This window comes from Electrophorus electricus, chromosome 10 (genome assembly GCF_041902795.1).
Source record: "Electrophorus electricus isolate QZ-2024a chromosome 10, ASM4190279v1, whole genome shotgun sequence".
Lineage (NCBI taxonomy): Eukaryota > Metazoa > Chordata > Actinopteri > Gymnotiformes > Gymnotidae > Electrophorus > Electrophorus electricus.
In genome coordinates, this window is record NC_137506.1 from 17,430,293 (window position 1) to 17,456,464 (window position 26,172).

The following is a 26,172-nucleotide window of genomic DNA, read 5'->3' on the forward strand; positions in this document are numbered from 1 at the left end:
TTTTGATACATTTATTTCAGGTTATTAAATTTATGTTCCTGAAAGATTAATGCTTACTTCCGATGAATGTTAATACTTCATGTTTCGTTTTTGGAAAACTATAATGTCCAGCGTTGTACACCTGAGACACACCTGAGACACACCTGAGACACACCTGAGACACATCTCTTTCTGCATTTCTCTTTCCCTTCCCTCTCTCCTCAAAGGCCTGGCACACATGATGATGGCGGAACAAGGTATGCCTCTCGGTGCTCCCCCGACCTGGGCTTGTGGATGGGCTTTGTGCATGCTCAGCGTGCCCAATCTGTGTCTGCTGTGAATGAATCGGAGAGTAGCCGGTCGTAGACGAGGTCCACTGACGTGGCTCTGCTTTTTGTTTTGTTCTCTCCTGTTTGCGAACGCCTTCTCTTCTGTGGATGTCCTCCTCTTTCAACCCCTCCTCTGCTCCATCTCTCTAGCCAAGAGCAAAGGTACTGCATGCTCTTTTCCTCTTCTGTTGTGTGTCTGGCTTGAGAAGCAAAAGGTGCTTTTTGCTGTGTGGGGTTTTGTTTTTTGTTTTTGTATTTTGCATTATTTGGTAATGGCTGTCCACTGTGGGTGCCTGGATTATGTGAAAATTAAATGAGTTTTAATTGGATGCAAACAGGTAAAAGGCATCTTGCCTACATCAGTGAATAGACTGAAATACCCTGCTTGTCTTTCTGGTGGTCTTATGACAAATATATTTATGACTTAAATGTAAAGGTAAACCCTTAGACACTTGATTACAGTGTTTTGTGAGAGCCCACGATGTGAAATATCTGATAGGTTTCCGACTTGGGTGGTTTCCTGCTCTAGGAGTTTGACTTTTGCACTGTTATGTCTTGTGTTTTCATTTGTAACCGATGGCCAAACAGGTAAATGCGCCGAATACACTGAGAAATAACGGTGAGAACACAGGGGCTGAGACAGAGAAAGTGCGAAGAGAGGGGAACAGGTATTTTTAGTAAGTGCTCGGCCGCTCTCAGTCTATCTTTGGCTGGGTTCTCGGGAGGCTTCCATAGACGAGACCGATTTAGCCCTGGTCCGCATCTGCTGAGAGAGAGCCAGAAGTGCAGTCCCACTGCCTACGGTGTATCCCCTTTGAGCCCGGTCTAAGACACAGCAGATGCTAGGAGTGAGGAACCCCCAGTGGCCCTTCCGCTGTCCAGCAGTGACTGCTCGTACTGTACCTTTGGCATCCGTGATGTGGGGACGGAAGAAGATACAGTCCTTTTCCTCTGCGGCCTGAGCTCATGTACAGTCCCTGCCGCAGTTTTAAAAAAAGGGTTGTAAAATAGTCACCTTTTGAAGAATTAGTTTAATTTCACACTGAAGAAATGATAAAAAATCCAAGCTTTGATGGAGGTAAATTTACACTTGAGAAAAAAAGTCCCTCATCAAGAAAATTATTTTTAGCTAAACAACGTGTTAAAAAATTATTGAGACCCCGGCATTTAATACTTTGTACAACTTCCCTGGGCATCAGGTTGTTTTCAGTGTAGTCATCCTTATTTTTTATGACAAGCCTCACTTGTGTGGCTGTTGCCAAAAAGATCAACTTTCTTTTCATTTGGCCATAGAACACGGTTCAGTCAAAGTTCTAGTAGCATTTAGCAAACTCCAAGTGTTTGTTTGTGGTTTGGTAATAGGAAAGGCTTTTTCCTGGAATGTCTTCAAAATAATTTTTATAGCAATTCCCTGACTGATGAAGGTCAACATACTTTCCCCTGATGTAAATTGTATGTCTTTCCCAAGAGAGTCTGACTGTGCGACCTCATATATATATATATATACCCCACTAAAACAGCGCATCACATGTTACTGCTTGAAAGTTCTTAGTCACTCTTGTCAACTCAAAAAAAAGGCAAAAATGCTTCAGTTATATTTAGTTTCTAAGAATTTCTAGAGGTGCCAATAATTGTGGCACGTGTAGATTTTTTAAAAAATTATTTCTTGATGAGTGATTTTTTTTCTTCTCCGAAATAAATGTACTTCTATTTAAGGTTGGAATTTTCTTATTTTTTTCAGTGTGATATTAAATCAGTTCACCAAAAGATTAATTTTTATAACCATTTTTACTCATATTTATCAGTGGTCCCAATAATTGTGGAGAAGACTGTATATTATTTGAAGCCATCATTTAAGAGATTTTAGTGTCTGGTGAGTCATGTTTGTGTGCTGGATCGCTTGTCATTTGCGTCAGATTGACAGAGAAGCTTGGACTCTGTGTGCTTCGATAATTATCTGAGCTTTACAGACTGGACTTGATGGCATGTTTAGATAAACCAGCCGTAGCCCTCAAGGGCTCTGTGAACCTTTACAATGTGTGTGTGGGTGTGTGTGTGGGCTTGCGCACGAGCATATGCGTGTGTCTGTGTATGCATCTATATGCACTTCTCTGAGACAAAAGGAGCAATAGAGAGAGAGAGAGAAAGAGAGAGATAGAGATATAGAAAAAGAGACAGGGAGAGAGAGAGAGAGAGAGAGAGAGAGAGAGAGAGAGCGGCAGAGAAAGAGAGTGGTTTGGAACACAGTTAAAGTGCTAAGTCACGGTCCAGTCAGTGGGAAGGTGGCAGTCAGACACTACTGTAAATAAAAGCTGATGTATTAGCGCATATTTACCAGTGCTGCATCGGTGGCCCTGTCATATTGTAGTCTCGTCTCCACCACTGTCTGCCTCCTTCCGCCCGTGTCCTGTGTTAAATCCCTCTATGCGACTGGGAACATTATTACAAATCAGCCACGCTGTCTGCCTGAGTTAGGATGACGGGGGCTTCCAGTTAGGAAGCCATTTGCATTTCAGTAGCGCTGAACGCTGCTAAAAATGTTTATTCATCTTCAGTCACATTTCCTGTCTCAATCCACCCCCCACCCCCAGCCATCCTCACCTGTCAGTAGCTGTACACGACATCTCGGGAATCGCGAAACTTCCGTTCCTTCCTTTCAAGGCGTGTCCACTTTCTAAAACCTCTGCCTTCTAAAACTCTCAAAGCTTCCATGTAGTCTGTATTGTGTGGTGGTTTGATACCGGTATTCTATTATATAGTGGAAGTGGCGGCCGAATCACTGGCTGTTGAGAAAGCCTGCGGTTCACTGGTTTTAGTTTTGGTAGACCTTAGATCCTGTTTGAGGCTGGCCGCCTCACTCAGAGTGCTGATGTGCAATGGTCGAGAACATGTAGCCTATTGATCCGAGTGGGCAGCTCTGCTCGAACAGCACACTCTTTACTCTGCACTATCCAGTGCCTCTCAATCTGATCTCTCACCATCACCATCATCTTCTTCTTCTTCTTCTTCTTCCTGTTCTTCTTCTCCTCTCAAGTCTCATTTTTAACTCTCTTTTCATCTCTGGTTGTCTGACTGTTTACCTGTTACACTCTGTTTCTCTGCTTATGTAAATCACACAGAACTGTAAGAAGTGTGTTTGTTGGGACTAGGAAACAAACTCCCTTAATTTATCTGGGGAAGCAGCTTGAAGGTTTATTTCTGCGCTTTTCTTCTTCGTGCTTCTTTTGTTTGCCACCTTACCCTCAGCTGTCTGCAAAGCTGACAACACACATAAATGGCCGTGCTGCTTATTAAGGTCGGAAGTGATGTTCTCAGGTCTGTTTTCGATCAGTTCATTGCATACCAAATTCAAAAAGTCATTCATCAGTTAACAAAGTGTAAACGGAGATCCAGTGATCTCCTTTCTGTTTGCCTGTTCCTTTGCTGGTGGTGGATCCCAGAGGTCTCACTGTGGTCTCAACGAGCGTGAAAGTGTTTGATAGATGTTTTTCCATGCAGGGAAGCAGTGACGTTGCTGATCTATTAGAGAGTGGTGTAGGTGAAAACATTGTTTAGGCGGGTGGGGAGGAAGGAAACAGTGGATCATGGTAGAAGGATGAACTCACATGTGAGATAATGAATTTCAGACATTATGCAAATAGTATGCTAATTATCTAATCAGATTTGATTCCATTAGGGATGTGCCCAGCTTGCTTACCTTGAGGAGGTCCTGATAATCAAACACTGATCATCTCTCTCTCTCTCTCTCTTTCTCTCTCTCTCTCTATCTATCTATCTATCTATCTCTGAGGGAGCAAAACTGTAACTGGGTATTTTGTCCAGGACATATTTTTTAAATAAATCAAATGTCTTAAAATGAAATGAACGATTTAGGATAACATTTAAGATATCTGCAAACCAGTGGTTGGTTCTCCCAAGCTCCCTGACACCACCTGTGCCTGTTTTCAGTTCATCCACTCCTTAACTCACCCATGCTCCTTCTTTTCAGAGTTTTGCAAAGTTTCACGAGTGCTTACCAGCATGTTCCTAAGTATTCTTCCGATGCCCACTACAATAATCTTTATCCTACGTATTCCTGGTGGTCGATGGTGGATTTGCTTGCGCTAGCCCTATCTACCTGCTTCCTTTGCCATCCTGTTCATTTTAACTGTCATTCTTGGACAAGCCCCAATAAAACTGCTCTGCTGGCTTCTCCTCCCACATGTTGCAGACTGCTAGCTGCACGATATCGAATTCAGACAGCACACCCCGCCAAACCACCCGCTCTTACTTTCTACTCTTCAATTACGCCACAGTGCTGATAGTCTGCACGTCTAAAGCAGAACAAAGTTAAGCATCTGCGGTATTTTTACCACAGATACATTGTTCCCCATCGGACCCGCCAGATATGTGTCAAGTGCTCCGATCCCCCTCCCTCTTAATGCCGGCGTGCCCGCATCCATTAGCATGGTTGCTGGAGACTTTGTCGCCGCCCTGCTGAAGCGAGCGCTCCCCGAGCGGGAGACTGCAAGCGGAGCGTGCGAGACCGAGATAATGAAATCTTCATCACATGTTTGGGAAGCCTGTAATTCCATTTGCTCTCCTAAGCCCAGACTGGCTTTGTTTTCCCCGTCACTCACCGAACGGGGGGCCGTGGAGGTGGCAACCTGCCAAACCACACAGGGTGAGTGGTACACACACACACACACACACACACACAGAAGAGTGGTTTGGAATGAACTGTGCGTTGTGCTAAAGAAGTCTGAATGTCTGAGTAGATATAGCAACCGTCCAGTGTCTGGTGAAGGTTGTATGTGACCTGTGTCTTATGTGGTGTGATGAGTGTGGTTGTGTGTTTCATGCCTCAGCGTCTGGACTCATCAGTACAGGGGCAGTTCTTGAGAGGGCCTGATTGAGCAGTGGCGCGAGACCTCTGCTGATCAGCAAAGTGACGGCTCCACTCCTTTAATCAGGGCTGGCCATGCTGGGTGCCCTTCAGTGGAATTACCTCATCACTGCACTTTCTGTGCTCCCTGCTCCTCGCCTTCTGTAACCGAGATGACAGGAGTACTACCCCCCAGCCAACCAAAACTTGCCTCCCAACCCCATAAAACTCTATTCACTTTGCCCCCCCCCCCCACTCACCCACATTTATAACCCACACACATGCTCCCCCTTCCCGAAAACAGTCGAGCTCCTAATTGCCTCCATTTCCCCAAGTCACACCTGACAAATTCAGCTACTGTACACAACGATTTCTTTTATGTTCCCACAGGGAACAAGTGCCATTTGATTATGACTAAATGTGATTATTGTCCTCCCTTCTGACTGTAATGCAGCAGTCTTTTGTCTCAGAGGACTGGGGAACCTCCCTGATTGCAAGGGGCTGCTTTGACTTGAAAGCTGCCAGATGAACAGCAAACTGATAATTATTGGCTCAAATAGGCAATCACCAGGCCGAGCGTGCTGAACCAATCAAAAGTCCTGCGCAATTTAAATTTGGTGGTCGGATAACCTTTTCCAGGAAGGGTTTCGCAACCAGTACACAATGAAGCCTCAAAAGCAGATGATGATAGACACTGCCAGACTGCAGAGGGTCAAATGTCATTTGAAATGCATTACTATACTTCGCATCGGGGAATATGCACTATACATGCCATTTAGGGGAACATGCAATAACTTTTGACTATGATATGTGCACATAGCTGACGATGTATCTATTTATAGGCAATGTAGTCATGCGCTGTCATTAGACAGTGCCTTTGCCCAGTGTTAACAGCACTTCTGGAGTAGAAGACACTGCGGCTTTCATGCAAAACCACTTCAATCAGCAAAACCTACCACTTAATTCTAGAGGAGAGGCGAAAGGAGACAGACAGGGTGGCGGAAGGGAAGGAGAGCGGAATGAGCGATGTAGAGCGCCGGCGAGGAAGATCAGGATCGTACCCAGCTGATGAATCACTCGAGAGAACGTTGGCAAGCGCCATTTTTATAGGCGCCAGTATTGCATGTGCACAGATTCATTTGGATTTAACCCGCGGCGTTTACTCGGATCTGTTAAACCTCAGATGACCCCTCAATGTTTGGTTTTCCATCCACTTTGATTGTTTTAAAAGAAAAGCAAGCAAATCCAAAATAGCTCGCCTGAAAGAAGGGGAAGAGCGTGCTTCCTGTGCCACTGCTGCGTAAACGCGCCCTTTTTCGCAACATGTCTATAAACTGATTGCTCTCTGCTGAGAGACAATGACTTGTGTTACAAACAAGAATGTGAAAGCAGTGATAGGCTTCCTTTTTCTGTCCTGAAAGGTAAAATAAAACTAGCACCTTAGTGCCACTTGAGTGATAGTTGTCGTTTGAAAAATGTCATGTTTCCGTAATGGGAATTGAGTCAGGAATGACACTACTTGTCACCCATGCACTAAGAGCTGGGAAGATACTTCATGAGATTTTCTGGTTTCTACACAAAACAGTCAAAAATCAGAGTGAGAAATGGAATAAATGCGCTTATTTATAAACCATGTTTTAGAGGTGACAGTTATTTGTGTAGCTATGGAATTCTTATTTCCCATGCTTATTTCATTTAAAATGTATTTAAAGTCTGTCGGTACAGAAAATTCAGTTTAAAACATCTTATATCCATAAATCCTCTTGATCAAGTCCAGTGGAACTTTACCTTAATATTATTTGCCCTTATGCAACAATGGCAAACATTTTTAAATGGCAGGTTCATTTGGTGCCTATTAGCCTGGGGTTTGGTGTTGGTGTCCGTGGTGCCGGGCTGAGGTCAGGGAGTGCTGTGGACTGTTCTGTAATTGCAGCGTTGGACGTGAGCAGAGGTTACCATATGGTGGCTGGAAATGCTTCATTTGATCCTCATTATTCTCTGTGAAGGGGACACAACAAAGCACTTTCATCTCCATAGCCATGCGTTAATTGTGACACAAATGAAATGAGCATATTTAGGCCCTTGTAATGATGATTGATTCTGGGTCATTTGGGATCATGATTGTTTGTGCAGGCTTGGAAGTCAGGACTTGTGTTTGTGAACCACAGTAGAGACAGAGGAAGACATGCTACATGGATATGTTTTGGGTTCTTTATTTAACACCTCTTAGTTCAAACCAAGGGGAGTTGTGAAATATACGGTTCATATTGATGTGTTAAAGTAATATGAATCTTTATCTGTAGAACATCTGTATGTTTTGATGAGTGGTCATAGTGCTTGAAGAAGTCTAGAGACTGTTGTGGCCTTTGTCTTCGGTGCGGCAGGGCAGTGTCTATGTTTATGGTGCTGAAAACATGATAGGATTTTCAAGAACCCCTCTGGTGTCAAAGAATGAAAGGGTTGAATGTAACACCAACAAAGACTGCTGTACCGGGCCAATTTGGAGTTATTTCTGCATGGAGTTTTTGTTTTGCCTTTTAATTCTGATGTAAGTTGACTTCAACCCTCACAGATGATAGGGGTTCCCAGTTATGAAACCTATTCTTCTTGGTCAGTGTGTTACTCACATCATCTATAAATAATACTCTGTAAATGAATAAACTCAGTGTTTTGTCCAGGGTATTAACGTTCAGTGCCTTAAATTCCATGACTAGATGATTGTGTGTGTGTGTGTGTGTGTGTGTGTGTATGTATGTGTGTGTATGTGTGTACATTTTCAGGCCAAAAATTGGCTCGCTACTATCTATCTGTCTGTCTGTCTGTCTGTCTGTCTGTGCGAGTGTGAGCGTGTGCCTGTACGTGTGTGCGCATGTGTATATGAAAATTGGTGATTGGTTAGAGTGCTCTTTTTCATATTGCATGCATTTGCATATCTGTCTTACAAAGTATTAAAATAACACTAATCAAATGCTATATTAATGATGTTTTATGATATAGGTTGTGTTTATATGTGCGTATGTGTGAGTGAAGGCTTAATTCTGTGAGTAACTGATACCCCTTTCAAGCATAAAATGGCTGCTGTGGTGAGCCCCCCCCCCCGTATGCGTGGCGTTTGAAGTCTGCTTGGTTTGAGCCGGGCTAAACGAGACCGTAGTGGACATCCGTGTAGCCTGCCACATGCTCCTGTTCATGCAGGGCAGCCCAGACTTCACCCTAGCTCGAGGAAGCACCTTGTGATGTTTGATGCTCTTTCTGCTCTTTTTCACTTCCACATGTAGGCAAAAGGCACTGAGTCAGCGTAGTGACTCACACCCCCCCATTATTGAACGCTTGCACACACTTAGCGTTAGCATTTAGCCTTTTCAAACGCTTTTCACAGTACTACTTAAGGGCTAATAATGACCTTTAGAATCAAGGCTGGGGTGAAGCAGGTGCATGCTTTTAAGGGCTTATATGAAATTATTCACCTGAAAAGTCTTTTTAGCGATCAATTACGCAGTTTCAAATTATTTTCTGTCTGAGATCAAGAGAAGTATCCTGTGGAGCTTAGATGAACCTTAGTGCTGTAGAACCATTTAGTCATGTGATCAGCCTTTATTGTAGCCAGACAATCTAGAGACAATTGGAGTCTTGGAGCTTCAGTTCCAGCAGATTAGAGTCAGGAAATGAACCAGATTGTAGTTGAATAACACTGAACATCTTCTTACAATGTTTTAGTTAGAGAAAGCTTACTTCACGTTAAAAGAGTGGCAGTTTAAAATAGCTTTTTGGACTATGTATATGTAAATCAATATAGTTAATGCTGGATATAGGATATATAAGTAATAATAAAGGTATAATAGTGATTATTACTTATATACCCTATACCTTTATTATTACTTCATATATATATATATATATATATATATATATATATATATATATATATATATATATATATATATATATATATATATATATATATATACACAGAGAGAGAGAGAGAGAGAGAGAGAGAGAGAGAGAGAGAGAGAGAGAGAGAGAGAGAGAGAGAGAGAGAGAGAGTTTTTAAAGGGTTGGACAGGTTCTATATTTGGTTCTGTATTCCAGCCCATAGGATTTGAAATGAAAAAATGGTCAAAGTGTAGAATGTCAGCTTTAATGTGAGGATGTTAGAATGTGAGGATGTTTAATGAAATTGGATAAACTCTCAATTAAATTTGTTGGTTTTAGTTTGTGTATGCTGGAGGCTTCCATGCCTTGATAATACCAGATGCTAGTTATCTTCTATGGTGACACCCTGTAATGCTGCCGTTTGGTGTAAACATGCTCTCAGATTCAAGTTGGATGATTATCTCAGTCTGTCAATAGTCAATATTATCAATATTATCAATATTATCTTGGGCCACAAAATCTCTGTGCTAAGTGTTACAGTATGTGTCCTACTGTAAGGTAAAGAGAGCCATCTTTTGAACCATAAGTTCTCTGCAGCTACACTTCATAATTCACCCCCCAGCGGCTCTTGGTAGTCACATCATTAATAAAGTTGAGTAAGACACTTCAGCTGGCCCCCATGGCACTGTGCTTCACAAACGAAGTGCTGCGCTTTGAGTTATGAACATTTCCTTTTGTCCTCCACACTCTACCATTTTCCCCCTTGAGATCCTCCAAGTTATTCTTTGTCACATATATGCACAAGCTTTGTTTCAGAATGCCACAGGCTTTTAATGTACTTTTTAGCAAAGGGCAACCTAATCTTTTGTTCAGGATTACCTGTGGTTCTGGTAAAGGATCTGATGTTTGTTTAGGATTACCAGTGGTTCTTGTAAAGAATCTGAGGTTTATTTAGGATTACTAATGGTTCTGGTAAAGAATATGAGGTTTGTTTAGGATTACCAGTGGTTCTGGTAAAGGATCTGCAGTTTGTTTAGGATTACCAGTGGTTCTGGTAAAGGATCTGCAGTTTGTTTAGGATTACCAGTGGTTCTGGTAAAGGATCTGAGGTTTGTATAGGATTACCAGTGGTTCTGGTAAAGGATCTGAGGTTTGTATAGGATTACCAGTGGTTCTGGTAAAGGATCTGAGGTTGGTGTAGAATTACCAGTGGTTCTGGTAAAGGATCTGAGGTTTGTATAGGATTACCAGTGGTTCTGGTAAAGGATCTGAGGTTTGTATAGGATTACCAGTGGTTCTTGTAAAGAATCTGAGGTTTGTTTAGGATTACTAATGGTTCTGGTAAAGAATATGAGGTTTGTTTAGGATTACCAGTGGTTCTGGTAACGGATCTGAGGTTTGTTTAGGAATACCAGTGGTTCTGGTAAAGAATCTGAAGTTTGTTTAGGAATACCAGTGGTTCTGGTAAAGGATCTGCAGTTTGTTTAGGATTACCAGTGGTTCTGGTAAAGGATCTGAGGTTTTTTAAGGATTACCATTGATTCTGGTAAAGGATCTAAGGTTTGTTCAGGATTACCAGTGGTTCTGGTAAAGGATCTGAGGTTTGTATAGGATTACCAGTGGTTCTGGTAAAGGATCTGATGTTTGTATAGGATTACCAGTGGTTCTGGTAAAGGATCTGAGGTTTGTACAGGATTACCAGTGGTTCTGGTAAAGGATCTGAGGTTTGTATAAGATTACCAGTGGTTCTGGTAAAGGATCTGAGGTTTGTTTAGGATTACCAGTGGTTCTGGTAAAGGATCTGAGGTTTGTTCAGGATTACCAGTGGTTCTGGTAAAGGATCTGAGGTTTGTTTAGGATTACCAGTGGTTCTGGTAAAGGATCTGAGGTTTGTTTAGGATTACCAGTGGTTCTGGTAAAGGATCTAAGGTTTGTTCAGGATTACCAGTGGTTCTGGTAAAGGATCTGAGGTTTGTTTAGGATTACCAGTGGTTCTGGTAAAAGATCTGAAGTTTGTTCAGGATTACCAGTGGTCCTGGTAAAGGATCTGAAGTTTGTTCAGGAAAACCAGTGGTTCTGGTAAAGGATCTGAGGTTTGTTTAGGATTACCAGTGGTTCCGGTAAAGGATCTGAGGTTTGTTTAGGATTACCAGTGGTTCCGGTAAAGGATCTGAGGTTTGATGGTGCAGCTCTTTCTTTATTGTAGCCTTGTAGCCTATTGTGGCCTATTTCTTTATTATGGCTAGAAGTAATTTGATTGGTTTAGCAGTTTCTCACCATGGCAAACTGTGGTTTTCTGTGGCCTGCCAGGTTATTTGCTGTTGTTACAGGGTAACATCAATGAAACTACAAAAAAGCAACAAAAATACAATGTTTTTGCTGATTGTCTATTCGTTTGATCGTTTATGAATGTAGACAAGAGAAATATCTCTTGACCAGTACATCTCTGAAGAAAACCCTCTGGATTGTTTTGGGTCAAAGTCATGTGCCATTATGTCAGCAAGTCCAAGAGGCATGGCTTGAAACCACAGAGAAATCACTAAAGAAATGATGAAGTATTACTTTTCGTAAGGGTTGCTAACCTGGCTTGCTAGCTAACTCTTAACATATTTAAATTACTTACCAAGTAGCTGGATCTTCCACTGATTTTGCAGAAACCATTTCCATATCTTGTTCTCTCACATTTATGTTGACTCATGTATATACAGATGAATAGCAGTACTAATGGGTGAGCCCGGTTCAAATACTCTGTTGCTGTCACTGCAACCTGACGGTTACTTAGCACTAATGTAGCGTCTTTTCATCAGTCCATTATTACTGCTGCCTTCACGTGATAGTTGGACACTCCTACTTCACGTGATAGTTGGACACTCCTACTTCACGTGATAGTTGGACAGTCCTACTTCACGTGATAGTGATAATATCCTACTTCCCACTTGTAAGGTCAGAATTACGAGCACATCATATGCAAGTGCTTTGTTGTTTTTAGCAATGTGACAAATAGCAGACACAAGGTTCAATATCACCTGCGTCTAAGGGAAAAACAAGTTCATGTGCTATGGACAGAATGATAAATAGCATTGTTCTCTATATAATTAAGTGCACATAGATTACAGATTAAAGTTATATACTCATATTATGTGCCATCTGGTCCCCTTTGCCATATTGAAAGGTTGTAGTTCACCCCAACGTGAGATATTAGGTATCAAAATATTCTCTGAATTTCCTGAATTCTACATTATAGCGAAAAATTATGACTTCATATGCAACTTCCCAGTCTGCAACTTGTGTTTTCCATAATTACGATAGCACGTGAAGGCAGCACACACAATGACGATCAGCTGCAGCTATGCCATGTTTGAGTGGTGTCGGATACTGGGTCCCAATTGTACAAACGGGAAAATTGTGATTCTAGATGATATGAGATGTAACGTATGTCACAACATTTCACCTTTTCAGAGAAAATGGAAAACTTGCCAGCGAATCCTGTCATGAAACGTGATAAAAACATACTTAATGCATTTCAGCTCCTGTTGATCCTGTGAAATTAAAAGGAATAAGTGCAACTCTGCTTTTTTCACATAACAAAGAAAAAGCAGGATGCGTATCTTACAGACGTTCATGATTTTTGCATATATCTTCTGACAAGCACCCAAACATAGTGAAGTTGTAGGTTCAATTTATGGTAGATCAAGTGAAATACATCACAGACAAATGCATAGCTGTGGCTTATTTTGGGAAAAATGAAGAGAAAAATAATGACATTGAATCTGGACCATTTAACATTGAATACATAACTCTCAAAATGCTTGTATGCACTCAAAAAAGGAAGGAGTTGCTACAGACCGACATTTACTGTTATCACCTTTCCTGACAACAATTTCCAACTATTTCATTGACATTGCAGGTATAGAACTTCTCCCTTCTGTGTCATCATATACTATTTTCCCGAGGGGCCGTTTATGTCGTGACTCCATTTTCAAGGTTGCCTTTTTCTATACATCATGCCAAAATAGGCTTGTGATTGGTTTTGTTGATTGTCAGTGGGATTTATTTTTCTCGCAATAGTAGGCAGTACGTGAACACAGTAAATGGTGAAAGGCACCAGACTTTCACCAGACAGTCTGGCGATGTCAGACCCAGTGGCAATTAACTCAGAACCCAAAAAGAGCACAGGGAAGGCAGGGCTAAAAGGCCATTCGTGTTGCTCTTTAATTGTACCAGTGTGTTCCTGTTTCTGTTTCATGTGCCATATAGTTCATGTAGATGCATCTAAAGTTTGACTGTGAATGAATCTCTGATTGATTTTTCAGCCTTTTGTCTGCTTTACACACTCTCACACTCAAGCACTCACGCACTCGGTCACTCACACACTCACACACACAAACTCAGGCACTCGCTCACAAACTCACACATTTGGTCACTCACACTCACACACTCAGGCACTTACTCACATGCTCAGGCACTCATACACAGGCAATCACACACATACTCAGACACACACACTCACACATTCAGGCACTCACTGACACACACTCAGATTCTCACACACTCAGGCACTCACACCCTCAGGCACTCACTCACATACACACTCAGGCACTCACACACACACACACACACAATCAGGCACTCACACTCTCATACACTCAAGCACTCACACACTCACACACTCAGGCACTCTCACACTCAGACACTGCAGACATACCTGATACATGCTAGACTGCCCCCATCCTTCGTTACACACAGTAGGAGTGAGAGCTAGAATCATTTGAAGGAGATACAGACAGCAATATTCCTATGTGTAGACATATGTCCTCTGTGATATGGGCATAGCTGTCAGCTGTGTGTGCCTGTGTAATGCAAGTGCCCTTCTGTTTATTTCATTTAGTTTCCAATCTCATGCTCGGATAAACTAATGTGTTTTTCTGTATAAGGATTAAACCATAACAATGTAGAATACCAACATAATACAAAAATGATCTGTCTTCCAGATAGAACTCATTTTAGGATCCCGATATTTGACTCCTGCAGACCCTGCAGACATGCAGAACAACTTTATCCATAAGCAGCCATTTACCTCTAACTTTAGTATGTAGCAACACTTGATAGTGTGCTTGGGTGAGAAGCTCTGTGCTTTGTTGTTATGCACTGTGACCCAGAGCACCGCGGGTTAAATGCATGGCGTCCTCTCTTAGTTCGAGCACGTAGGCACAGAGTGGCAGGTGTGGGATTTCGTGACAGAAGAGAGCCAGCAGGGCCTTGCTGTGACCCCCTGCAGCACCGTAGGAGCCTGGGCCATAATCCCACCCACACTCTATGACAACAGGATGTTTGTGACCTCACGCCAAACGAAATGCCCGCCAACACCAACCGGTCCAAACAATAACCAACGTGACAGTGTAGGTTTTGTGGGGGTTTTTTTTTCCTCCCTTTCTAAGGAAGTCAAGTCATTCTTTATCAACAGCGTGGTGAGTGTCCCTGCGCCTAAATGAAATGTACCGTCAGGGAGGTCAGTGTGAAGTTTACAGTAGAGCTTTCACTGCTTCTGCAGGACTCATACACAACATTCGAAGGAGGTCGTATTAACATACCGACCACGTTGTGTTTCACTCTCGCTGTAGTATTGGTACGCTGGCTGTATGAGTGGGTTTTGCTCTTGGTGGTGTTTCACCTGTAATCCTCTGAGGTCTGCTCTGAAATATAAAGTCTCTCTCCCTGGGCTTAACAGTCTGAATTTTGCTCAGCAAATATTTCCATAGCTCACATTGACTACTAAAATATAGATTTTCTCACAACACAGTGTGTAGAAATTATTTAGAACACTATTCCTTAATTGTCAATATTTGTTACTTTAATTGTATAAGCCAGCACAATTTGAACTAAGTAGGCAATGCTCAGTAATGCTGCACGGATTTGCTTTTCCTCTGCTTCTGTTCTTTTTTTGCATGGCTTTTTGATGATAGATTTCAGTAAATCCTCCTGAGTCCCTGCAATACGCCAGCAAAGGCCCATAGTGACAGCAGGCAGTAGTGCTCCAGTACTGTGACTTTAATGACATTATGATATGATCACTCGGTTCAGTAAATCAGTTGAAAAATCCCCTTGGCCCAGAGGACAGTTTTACTTCAGGCAAAGTCGGTGGCAGAGGGTAAAACATAATTTATCTGGTGTGCGCATCTGTTGCAGTCGGAGAACATAGGGCCTGAACCCCAGGAGGCCTACATTACAACACGGGTGCACTGATCCAGCTTTTTGTAGTTTTCTGAACAGATCCTGCTAATAGTGCTGTTTTTCTTTAGGCAGTGAAGTGCTGAATATGGTGAACGTTTCACTTAAGAAAGTGAAGTTGTATTTGAAAACACAGCCTGTGTTGTATCACCGGAGAAATGTGCTCACGTAAGATTTCTTGGGAAATCCTTAACATTGGTATGGTTTGTTTTGGGCTCGAATAACATTTTAAAAGAAGCGGATCACTTTACACGTGATCATGGAAAGTCCCATTTTCATACCCCGCTAGAACTGAAGCCTTTGCTTCTGGAGTGAAATTGAAACACCCAGCCTGCCAGGTTTACCTTTTTAAAGGTACAAATGAATGCTTAAGTGCATTTGGACATGTTTCTTTCCATTTATGCACTCTGGGGCAAAAAAAAAAGACATACCCTATTAATAAACATTGTCTGCCTTCATCTTTCCACAAGCTCTGTTTATGAAGTGAAAGACTTCAAAGGCAGTGTTGTGCCCTTTCATGTTTGCAGCCAGAGCCGATTAGAGCTCTGTGCTCTGCTGTGTCTGAGAGCTCAGGCATGTACTGCGGCACACGGACTCGGATATGTGTTCACACCTATAGGTGCTCGTGTTCATTGGGTATATCGTGTTGACCTTACGAGGCATGCACACTGTTACACCAGGATATGATGTCTGGGATGTAATGGATTAAAGTAAGAGATGTGTGTATTATTTCACACTTTTACATCCTTAGATGGCTTATTTGCACTCAACAACAACAACATTAACAGCAACAATAACAACATCAAGAACTCAGGGGGTTGTTTGACTTGAAATGATTCATTCTTGTCCGTGTTGATTTTATGCTGAGGTAAAAACCGCCATATGTGCTAACTCTGCTCAGTAACTGAATTGAAATATGTGGCACAATTTAGTTGCTGAGTGTTTCTTAGATCCCAGGTTTAGAGCTTTGAATTTTGGGGCGTAAACGTCGTGCAACAAACCCAGTGTGTAACTGCTATTCTATTACCACTTATATCCCAGGACAGATTGTTAGGAAATCTTTTATTCTCTCCGAATCTTCTAGTCTCTCTGAAGTTGGTGGACTCAGGTTTCTGGAGGCACTGCCTTGGACAATAAAGCGTATAAACAGTAAGAGACAAAATGGTGATGAGGTCGTGGAGCAATCACTGCCTGCTTCGTTAGATGTCACCCAGTATATGTGCCCCTTTGGAGGAGCAATTTGGGCTTTGTGATGGTCAGCCCTCCAGCTCTATAGGCAGTGGTGAAGGGTATTAATTTAGTTTAATGAGTTTAATGTATATTTTTTTACTCAGTGTTCAGCGATTCGCAGTGTCATCATCATCATTTTTTGCCTCTTCTTAATTTTTTTTCAAAGATTCATTCATCCAAACCTCATTCACATCATGAATGTTTCATAATCAGCCATCCTCATCTCAGTAAATGATGACCCAGTTCTAATGGCAGTGTAGGAGATGCCTTCTGCTTCAGATGATAGGAACGTCCAAGGGTGAAATTACTGAGGCATTATTGTCTGTGGGCCTGTGGTTGGATTTATTCCTGTTCACCTTGTAGCCTGATAAGCCAGATGAAGCCAACTAAATGTGGGTCAGATTTTTAGCACAGGGCCAGATCATTTAATATCTAGCATGTGGTGATTTGCTTTGCATTTGTAACATTTTCCATCATGCAAATGAGCCTTTTTTAACCCCTTAGTATGGCATCTTGTGTTATTTTATTACTCATTTTTTGTTACTCTTTCTCTCTGTCTCTCTCTCTCTCTCTCTCACACACACACACACACACACAGGGTCAGAAGACGCGTGTTTGTCCAGGTTGCTTGATGCCTAAGGTGTGGCCTGCCCTGGCGAGGGGTCACTGCTTTGATCAGGGTCTCCATTGTTTATGGCCCATTGATTTCCATCAGCCACATGCTCTGCTTCCCAGGCCATCAGCAGAGCCCCGAGACCTGGTGCGCAGCCCAGAGCAAGAGCAGTAACTCGCTAGTGCACACGGAACAAAGGAATGCCGCTGTTTGGAGTTCACGTGCGCCGTTCGCTGTCAGGGATTCTGGTCATGCGCTCCATTTTTTTTTTTGTATGCTGGTCGGCACAGATTATGCACTTAACATAATTAATCTTGGGTGTGGGAGGAAGCTGCTGAATTAGATTAACTGACTGGCAGATTAAGGCAAGTCAGGAGAGGTTGAGATTTCTGCTCAGTTCCCTGGTCTCTTTAGAGGTAGCAGCTGCTAAAATCCATTCTAACGACAGTGTGGGCTTATCAGCGGGTTGTGGTGGTCCGGCTCTCAATAGGACTGGGCACTTTGATGGCAGGGGTGTGTTCTACACTGCCTCCTCTTAGCTCATACTAAACAGCTAAGGTGATCATGGACTTTAGGTTGAAAAAATTGGTTTTCCTATTGATCTGCAGTCACACAACAGCATATGAGCATTTCGAAATGCTTAATTTTTTCTTACACTAGGTATGGGATACACTACAAAGATGTCTTTTTAATCATAAATAGATCTGGCATACTGTAATGCACATGACCTTTAGTATCTAAATGTATATTGCTACAAAATAACCTATAACCTGAATTGATGTTAGATTCATTTAAAACATTTCAAGTACAGTTTTGTGGTATGTATCAACAACATGGTGGTGTTTTGTTTTTTCCTTACAAGGTTTTGTTTAATATTAATATTAATAATTGTTTAATACAGTCACTCCTTGCCTATTTTTTTTTAAGAGGAATAACACGCTAGTAGAAGTTAGCTCTTTTTTTCTGTAGCACAGGAAGAACATTTTTTTTTGGTAAAGGGTGAGGGTTTATTTGGACATTTATTTTTAAAAAAATACTACCTCTTATAACATCTTATAATTATCTGGTTAAATTATATCTGGTTAATTATATTTTTTCACCAAATAGGACAAAATATAATGTAGAAATAATGCAAGGTTAAGCATATTTTTGTTCTCTGAGCAACATATCTCTGTTCATGGATTTATATACTCCCCACACCTGCCCTGTGGACCAGGGCTTGTAGGTACACGAAAGACCATAAGCTTTAAATGCAGCATTTTACAGTCAAAGCTCTAAGAGCTCATGCTCTGATTGGAAAAGCAGTCCTGACACCAGTTCTGCACAGGAGAACTGAGCTAGCAGGGAGAGAGGCAGCCTCAGCCTACCCAGGAACTCTGGACCTGTGTCCTAGTCTGATCCAGGGACTCCCCTCTGGACCTGTGTCCCAGTCTGATCCAGGGACTCCCCTCTGGATCTGTGTCCCAGTCTGATCCAGGGACTCCCCTCTGGACCTGTGTCCTAGTCTGATCCAGGGACTCCCCTCTGGACCTGTGTCCCAGTGTGATCCAGCTGGGGTCGTAAACCCTTTGCTATCCAGTGCCACCCAGAGGGGGATGGGCTCCTCCTTTTTGAGTCTTGGCTCCTCTAATCAGCTTTTCCCCTGCTGTCTTTGGCAGTCCTTCATACTGTTTCCCTCAACTTGCTGATTTAGAGGTCTGGTCTAGAAGCTTTGTGACAGTGTCTATTGTAAAAGCTTATTTACAAATAAACATTAAGAAAAGTTGATATATTAGTTATTTATGACATGAGATTAAGGCATGCTGGGCCATGCTGGGCCTGGACTCTAGAACGCCGGTTACTGTTTTTGTTTGCATAAAAGAATGTTTATTTACTGTTTATTTTGCCAGGAAGCTGGTCTCTCAAACGGTTTCAGGCCTTATTTGTCTTATGCTGTCGTTGTTATCACATTAGATGGACCTGATGTGCAAGTGTTGTGCTTATGTGGGACGAGACATTGTCATTTACAACGCCCCTTCTGTTCGCTGCATGTCTGCGCCGCATCTACAGCAAGGCAGGCAGAATGCTAAACACTCGCAAGACTGCCTTTTTCACATTTGTCTGCTTCGTGTTCTCGGACGTGATGGAGATGAGCGAGTAGTCTCTCCACATATGAGAAATGGTTTTGTTTTGTTTTGTGGACCTCTTTTTGACTGATCACTTTTTGAGAGTGTCGTCTGGAGAAGGGAGAGGCGGAGCCGAGGCGGGGAGGAGGTGGAGCGAACGCGGCGAGGCTGCTTGCCGTCTCCCTCCTGGAGAAAGCGCAGGGGTGGGGTGCCTTCCTCGTAGGATGCTTTCCTCTAGTCATCTGTCACCAGGCGGAAGAAAGAGGAGGAGTTAAACCCCTACAGCAGACGTGCCAGCCCGCAGTGGCATGGTGTCCATCACATGACACATCGGAAACTTGCGAGCATCAGACTGACTGCTGGCACCACGAGCTCAGACAGGCCGGAGGAAGTTCCGAGGAATAGTGTGGACAGCCTTCGCCTTTTGTCCTCCTGCACTCTATTTTTATTTGGGAAGCTAATGATAACAGTTTTGTCAACTGCACTGTGCCTCAGGCAAAAGTGCTTAAGTGTATCTTTTGCAATTTAAGTGACCTGCTTTCCAGCTCTGGCTTTTCCCATTACTGGGAGTGACATTTCATTTAGGCTCCATCATTCATCTTCCCCTGCCTGGGCTCAGGCCACACTCGCCAAGTCCTCTCCCTGCCTCCCGCAGCTCAGCTCAGGCTGCCACCAGAATGCACACGCACACACACACACACACACACACACGCACGCACGCACGCACGCATGCACACACGCACACACACACACACACACACACATGCACGCACGCACACACACGCACGCACACACACACACGCACACGCATGCACACACACGCACACACGCACACACACGCACGCACGCACACACACACGCACACACACACGCACGCACACACACGCACGCACACACACACACGCACACGCATACACACACACACACATGCACACACACACACACACATGCACACACACACACACGCACGCACGCACACACATGCACACACACACACACACACGCATGCGCGCGCACGCACGCACGCATGCACACACACACGCGCACACACACACACGCACACGCATGCACGCACGCACACACACACACACACACACACACACACGCGCTCACTCACGCACATACACGCACGCACACACACACACGCGCACACACACACACGCATGCATACACATACTCATGTACATGCATGCATACACACACACGTACGTACCACACATTAACGTATGCACACCTGCATGCAAACATGAATGCATGCACACTTGCATTTGCACACGTACTTAAGCATATTCGCATTCAAGCATGCCTGCTTGCATACATACATGTACACTTGCACACACAGAGAAGGGTCGAAGCCTGAGTAGGTTAGATATGTACTGTTTTTTCATTTAGGGTTCATATGCAGAAAAGTCACTGTGTTCTTTAAACAACACTATATTATTTAACCACATTTAACCAAACAAATAACAAAACCTTTTTTTTTTGTTATTCTTGTCTTTATATACTGAAGAGAACAAATGTGATTCTGAAGATTCAAATGATTAATTTGTTGACAGCATTAATATTTTTTACATTGTACATTTTTACATAACATTAATATGGCTTTGAATGTTATTTTCCATTATATTTCCATATTATATTTCAATTTCCATATTTGCATTTTGTGTGGGTACATTTATCCAGGCTCTTGTGTGCTGCTTATGCAGACTTCAGCATAAGTACTGGGCATTTTATTTTCACCATTACACATGCTTACCAAATGCATATTTTGGCAGCCAGTTCTTGCCATCTGCAGAGGCTGTTGAAGGGTTTCATCTGTGTTGAAGAGTCCTTGTCTCTGCTGCTGCTGCCTTTGGAGATAAACACAACATCAACAACATAATTGTTAACAGAGCTGAGCAGTCTGTTGTCGCATTTTGAAGGTGACCTTATTAATGGTGAAAATTCTGCCACTCTCTAACGACTGCTAAAGAACAAGGAGGCAGCGTTTATTTGACATCAGTTGCACGCTAGAGACGATGGAAGTAGGTGTTCAACTCTGTTTTAATCAGCATCATTAATTTCTGATAGTGGCTTTGTAGTGAGTTCCATTAGAAGATGTCTATGGATAGGTTCCAGTCAGCTATCAGACAGCGACCTTTATTCATCGATAGTCCTGGCTGGTGAATAAGTTGTGGTAGCGGTTTGGGATTTATTGGCAGAGATAAAGAGAGATATCCCAGCATAATACAATGACCTGCTCCTTTCTGTCTCTGGGCCATGAAGAATATACCATCAGTAAGCAGCACTCCAGTGCACACGCGTGTGCGTAGTTGTATCTATATGTGCCTCTTATCATTGCCCTTCGGAGTGTGTGTCCTTGTGCTTTTCCCTGTATTGGAGGCAGCGCCAAGCTGGAGCTTGTCTGATTGCGGTGAACACTGTGGGGTGCTGCGCATTCTGGGAAGGAGGCCACCACTTCAGGGAACTGGCACAAGTCAATGATAGTTTGATTCACAGCACATCTAAATGGCTTATGTGCATTAAAATAAGTCGATGTTCGCTGAGCTGCAGCCTGCCTACAGCACGCTCGGAGTTGCCGGCTCCGCCCGCCTGCGGCCTGCCTACAGCACGCTCGGAGAGGCCGACTCCGCCCGCCTGCGGCCTGTTGTGTCTGGGACACAGGAGCTGAGCCACTCGCCACTCAGCAAAACAACCCTCCCAGCCCGCATGCTGGGGCAGATCAGCTGACAGGAGCAGCAGTTTGCTGGCACTCCAGATGGACATGCAGGGCAAGGCTCCAGCTTCACTCGTGGAGAATAAAGCCCTCAGTCAAAAAACTGCCAAAATCCCTTTGTCAAAATATTCAGCTATGTTTATTTAAATGTGATGCTTCTTCAGACATTAAGGAATTATGTGCATAGTTTTTTCTCATTATACCCGTTTGATGAAAGCACGTTTTGGTTTGTTCTGATAACAGATACTTAATATCAAAGTAGATAAATGCTTGAGGCTTGCATTAAAATACTGGATTATATGATTCTGAATTATTATGTTCCTGAAGTATTGTCATCATCTACTGACACACTGTGTCCTCACCACATATCTGGTTGTTTGTGTGCAGGAGGGTTAATGAGATGCAGATGATACTGCCCTTATGTCTTTAGCAGATCCCTCAAAGATTACATTTCTCCCCTGTATTTATTTTAACTATCCATCCATCCATCCATCCATCCATCCATCCATCCATCCATCCATCCATCCATCCATCCATCCATCCATCCATCCATTCATTTTCATTTTGCCTTTTTGTTTTTTGGGGATGTCTGAGCTCATAGTTTCGTTGGCCCTGCCTCAGGCTTTTTCAAACAGCTGTGCCAAACAGACGGCTGGTCTAGGAGCGCATCCGTCTCCCTTAGACTGGCAGTGGGGGCAGCTCTATTTCCCAGCCCTCTCCACACTGGCACAACAAAACATTTTCACTATATCCAGTGCCACAGATACCACAGATACCAAAAGCGAGCGACGAGTTAGAAGCGCATGTTGCATTCATATTTGTCGCTTGTGTTTGTATTTGTTTGCAGAATTTTTAAATGCATCTCATGTGGGCAATGCGAGGGAGCACTTTTTCAGGACATGCATCATGCAAGACATTTGAACGCATTTGCATTCAGCAGATAAATGAAGAAGGTGCACTTTGTGTTTTAAGCAGTTCAGTCAGAGATAATATAGTAAATCTCCTATAATGGCTGTGTTTCTGCTTTGGTCTTTGCACTTCCTCCAAAATGGCTGCATGCATAATAAGCATGGCTCTAATACTCTGTAGGACATAGATATACTGAATAAGAAACTGTATGAATGTATAGCCCATAAAGAACATCCCACCACCTCCACCCCAGTGCGTGATCCAGGCTCTCCCCGCGTCTCCGCTATACAGACAGATGGAAGGCAATCAGCTCAGGGTTGGCATCACCGGCTGCAGGTGAAGCTTATCGACACCCACCCTTATATTTGCACACACTCGCTTCCACTAATCATCAAAGAGCTCCACATGCGGCGGGGCTCGATGCAGGCTGAATGGGGTGGGCTGGGCGGGGGCAGGGGCGGGGTGTGAACACAGCCCGCTGCCGTAGACTGCTAGAATGATGTTGGAGGTTGCATGGATGGGACGCTCTGGAGATCGGCAGTTTGTCCAAGCGCACAGCTTCCTGCTCTGAGACCCTGCCGGCCGGAGTGACGCCGTTATCCCTCCTGTCCCCATCCAAATATCCATAGCAAACGGAGAGCAAATGGCCATTTTAGTTGGGAGATTGTGCTCTATCCCATAGAGGGGATAGGTTATAGTTATCTACTCTGAGGTATGTATGGGGAGATAAATGAATTTAAAATGGCTGCCTTGTAGAACTCAAGACATCATAGAAAGAGGACCACAAAATGTAGTTACTTTACGTTACTACATTATTATTTATATCATCTACGTAGATTTCTAAATCTTAACATAAATCAAATATTTCTTTGTAATATGACTGCATATCATTCATTGTTTTCTTCCCCTATCATTATATATGAAACATTTCATATTTATTTTGAAATCAGACTCCTATCCTACAATGAATAATGGTATGTACAACACAATGAAGTATGAGGACCGAATGTGGGGGAATCACAGGCTAGTTTGACGGAAAGCCAAATAGTGGTGCAGGGAACTGTCCGTGGTGCTGAACTAAAATACAGTGGCACCACACTGTAATCTGTTGTTAATTTAGGTTACTCCCCGAGGACAGACTATCAGAACCTCCTCTGTCTGCCTTTTAATTTATCCTGAAATGATGGGGGTTTCCTTCATTCTACCACGCCCACTCTCCACCCCCCACCCCCACGGCATCCATCAGTCTCATTTCACTGCACCCACTGGCCCCGAGGGTCACTTTTCCTTTTATATAGGTTTTTATATTGTATGACTGGGTCACCGTTTTAAAACTCATGACTTTAAATGACTTAGAATTGTTAGTCCATTTATGTTAATGGTTATTTGGCTGATCATATATTTCTTTCTGGAATAATGCATCTGTGTAGGACTTTAGATACAACTAGCAACTCTTTTGATTTATCCTATTTTATAGTAGTACATCATTCCTTTGTATTATGGTAATACCTTAATAATGTGCTAGGGGGAAAATGTTTCTAGTTACAAATTGTATGAGCCATTTTAAAAAAATTACATTTGTTTATAGATTTGACTTTAAAATTTTAATCTGTTTTTTTGCCCTTGTCAGTTTACTGTAGCTTCACTTTGGAGCTTATTGTGGGTTCAGAGAGACCAAAGGCTGTTTTTATGCAGGAAGTGAATTCAAGCATGCAGACCAAGAGGAAATTAACCCAATTATGTCCCCTAATCAGTACCCTGAACCCCTCCAGAAGAGAGTAATTGTAGGCCCTGCTTAGTGCTTTCAGAAGGAGGGTGGTAGTAGGCCCATCCTCCCCTCTCGTCATTTTTAGGGACTAGGGTGTCACACAAAAGCTTAGTCAATTACTGTAATCAGTGCCCCCAAACATTGTGTGTTCAGCTGATGGTAAAAATCCACAGAGGAGAACATCTCTAAATTTGCTTAATGCAATTTCATCTCCTATAAAAATGAATGTGCTGTCATCCAGTTTGGTTTAGGCTAATCCTTGGTTATGGTAAATCCTGTATTTTAGACATAGACACAGTCCTAGACAACTGTTAATGTATGACTGCATAGAATATGGGAAATGTGTTGACATCTGCAAGACTCCATAGGATACTGTACAGTTTGTAGTTTTGCACCAAGATAGGATGCTCTGTCGAGGCAGTCTGCAGCTGACAGTGCTAGATTGCTACAGTTCGGGAGCTCTCAGCAGTCCTCACACTTTCACAGCTAAATTCAATGCTGCATGTAGAGAAAGTTCACATATTTGTCTGCAGAACTCCAAAAATATATCACTGTAATACATTCAGTCAGCACTTATTCATGAGTTCATGTGATAATTTTGTGAATACTAGATGAAAATTGAAACAATTTTAACACATATGACTTCCTTACTCTAATTTCTCCTTTTTTATCTTGTGTGCTTCAGTTATATGCACACACACAGACACACATGCACACACAAATCCACATGCATCAAAGACTGACCTACCGAAAGACTCATTTTTAACCTACATCACAAGACACATCCTGTGTGCTTTATGCTGTTGACTGCAGTCTCCAGGAAGTTGGTTCTGAAGACGGCTTTCGGGCCAAGAGCGTATTGAAGCATGCATGCTTGGTTTCGCTAATATGTGATTCCTCCAGTGCCAGTGCCCGTCACAACCATGAGACCCGTTGTGTTTATTGAGGGAAGTTCAGCAGTAACCTTCAAAACCATGATTAGTGTTGCTGCTGAATTTCCCCTGCTGACTTTTATTCAGTAGCTGCTCTTGACAGATGAGTCTGCTGTGGACATAGTCAGCAGAGATACCAGCAGAGTTAGAGAAAAGAGATATCAGTAGTTAGAGAAAAGAGATACCAGTAGTTAGAGAAAAGAGATACCAGTAGAGTTAGAGAAAAGAGATATCAGTAGAGTTAGAGAAAAGCCTGATTTGCTTATACTGTCTAATTCCTTTACTGGGCTTTTGGATATTGTGTTAGTATTTTTATTTCCTTAAGAAACTTGTCTGCATTTTGGGTACCTAATGTGCAAGTAATGCAATTTGTCTTTTTGTCACTTACAGATGTATGTCCTTGCAAAAAAAAAAAAAGATCCTGGGAGTTTTAGCTCAGAGCTGTGTTTCATACCACAGATGTGTTTCATACTGCCATTTTCCCACAATGCCCTTTATTATTTAAGCTTATGTTACAGGGGAAAGTAGAAGGTTTCTGTGGCTGGTACGCTTCAGAATGACCAAATGCAGCTGTTTACACACAATATGGGCCATGCTGAGTTCCTGGGCCTAAATTCCTACTTGTC

The 26,172-nt window shown here is 42.7% G+C and overlaps 1 protein-coding gene across 36 annotated transcripts in view; it reads left to right on the plus strand.

The window, feature by feature from the left end:
* Nucleotides 1-26,172, plus strand: part of nrxn3a (neurexin 3a) — a 255,272-nt gene that overhangs the window by 10,531 nt on the left and 218,569 nt on the right. For 28 of the 36 annotated variants that reach the window (XR_003410077.3, XR_003410078.3, XR_004776805.2 and 25 more), the window contains 2 exons: nt 207-236; nt 459-470. Coding sequence is in view for 33 of the 36 variants with exons in the window: in XM_027001508.3 (XP_026857309.2) it covers nt 207-236; nt 459-470 (42 nt within the window). In the remaining 3 variants the exon portion in view is untranslated. The remainder of the gene's footprint in view (nt 1-206; nt 237-458; nt 471-26,172) is intronic. The other 8 variants (XM_081721884.1, XM_027001505.3, XM_081721889.1 and 5 more) reach the window with 1 other exon arrangement.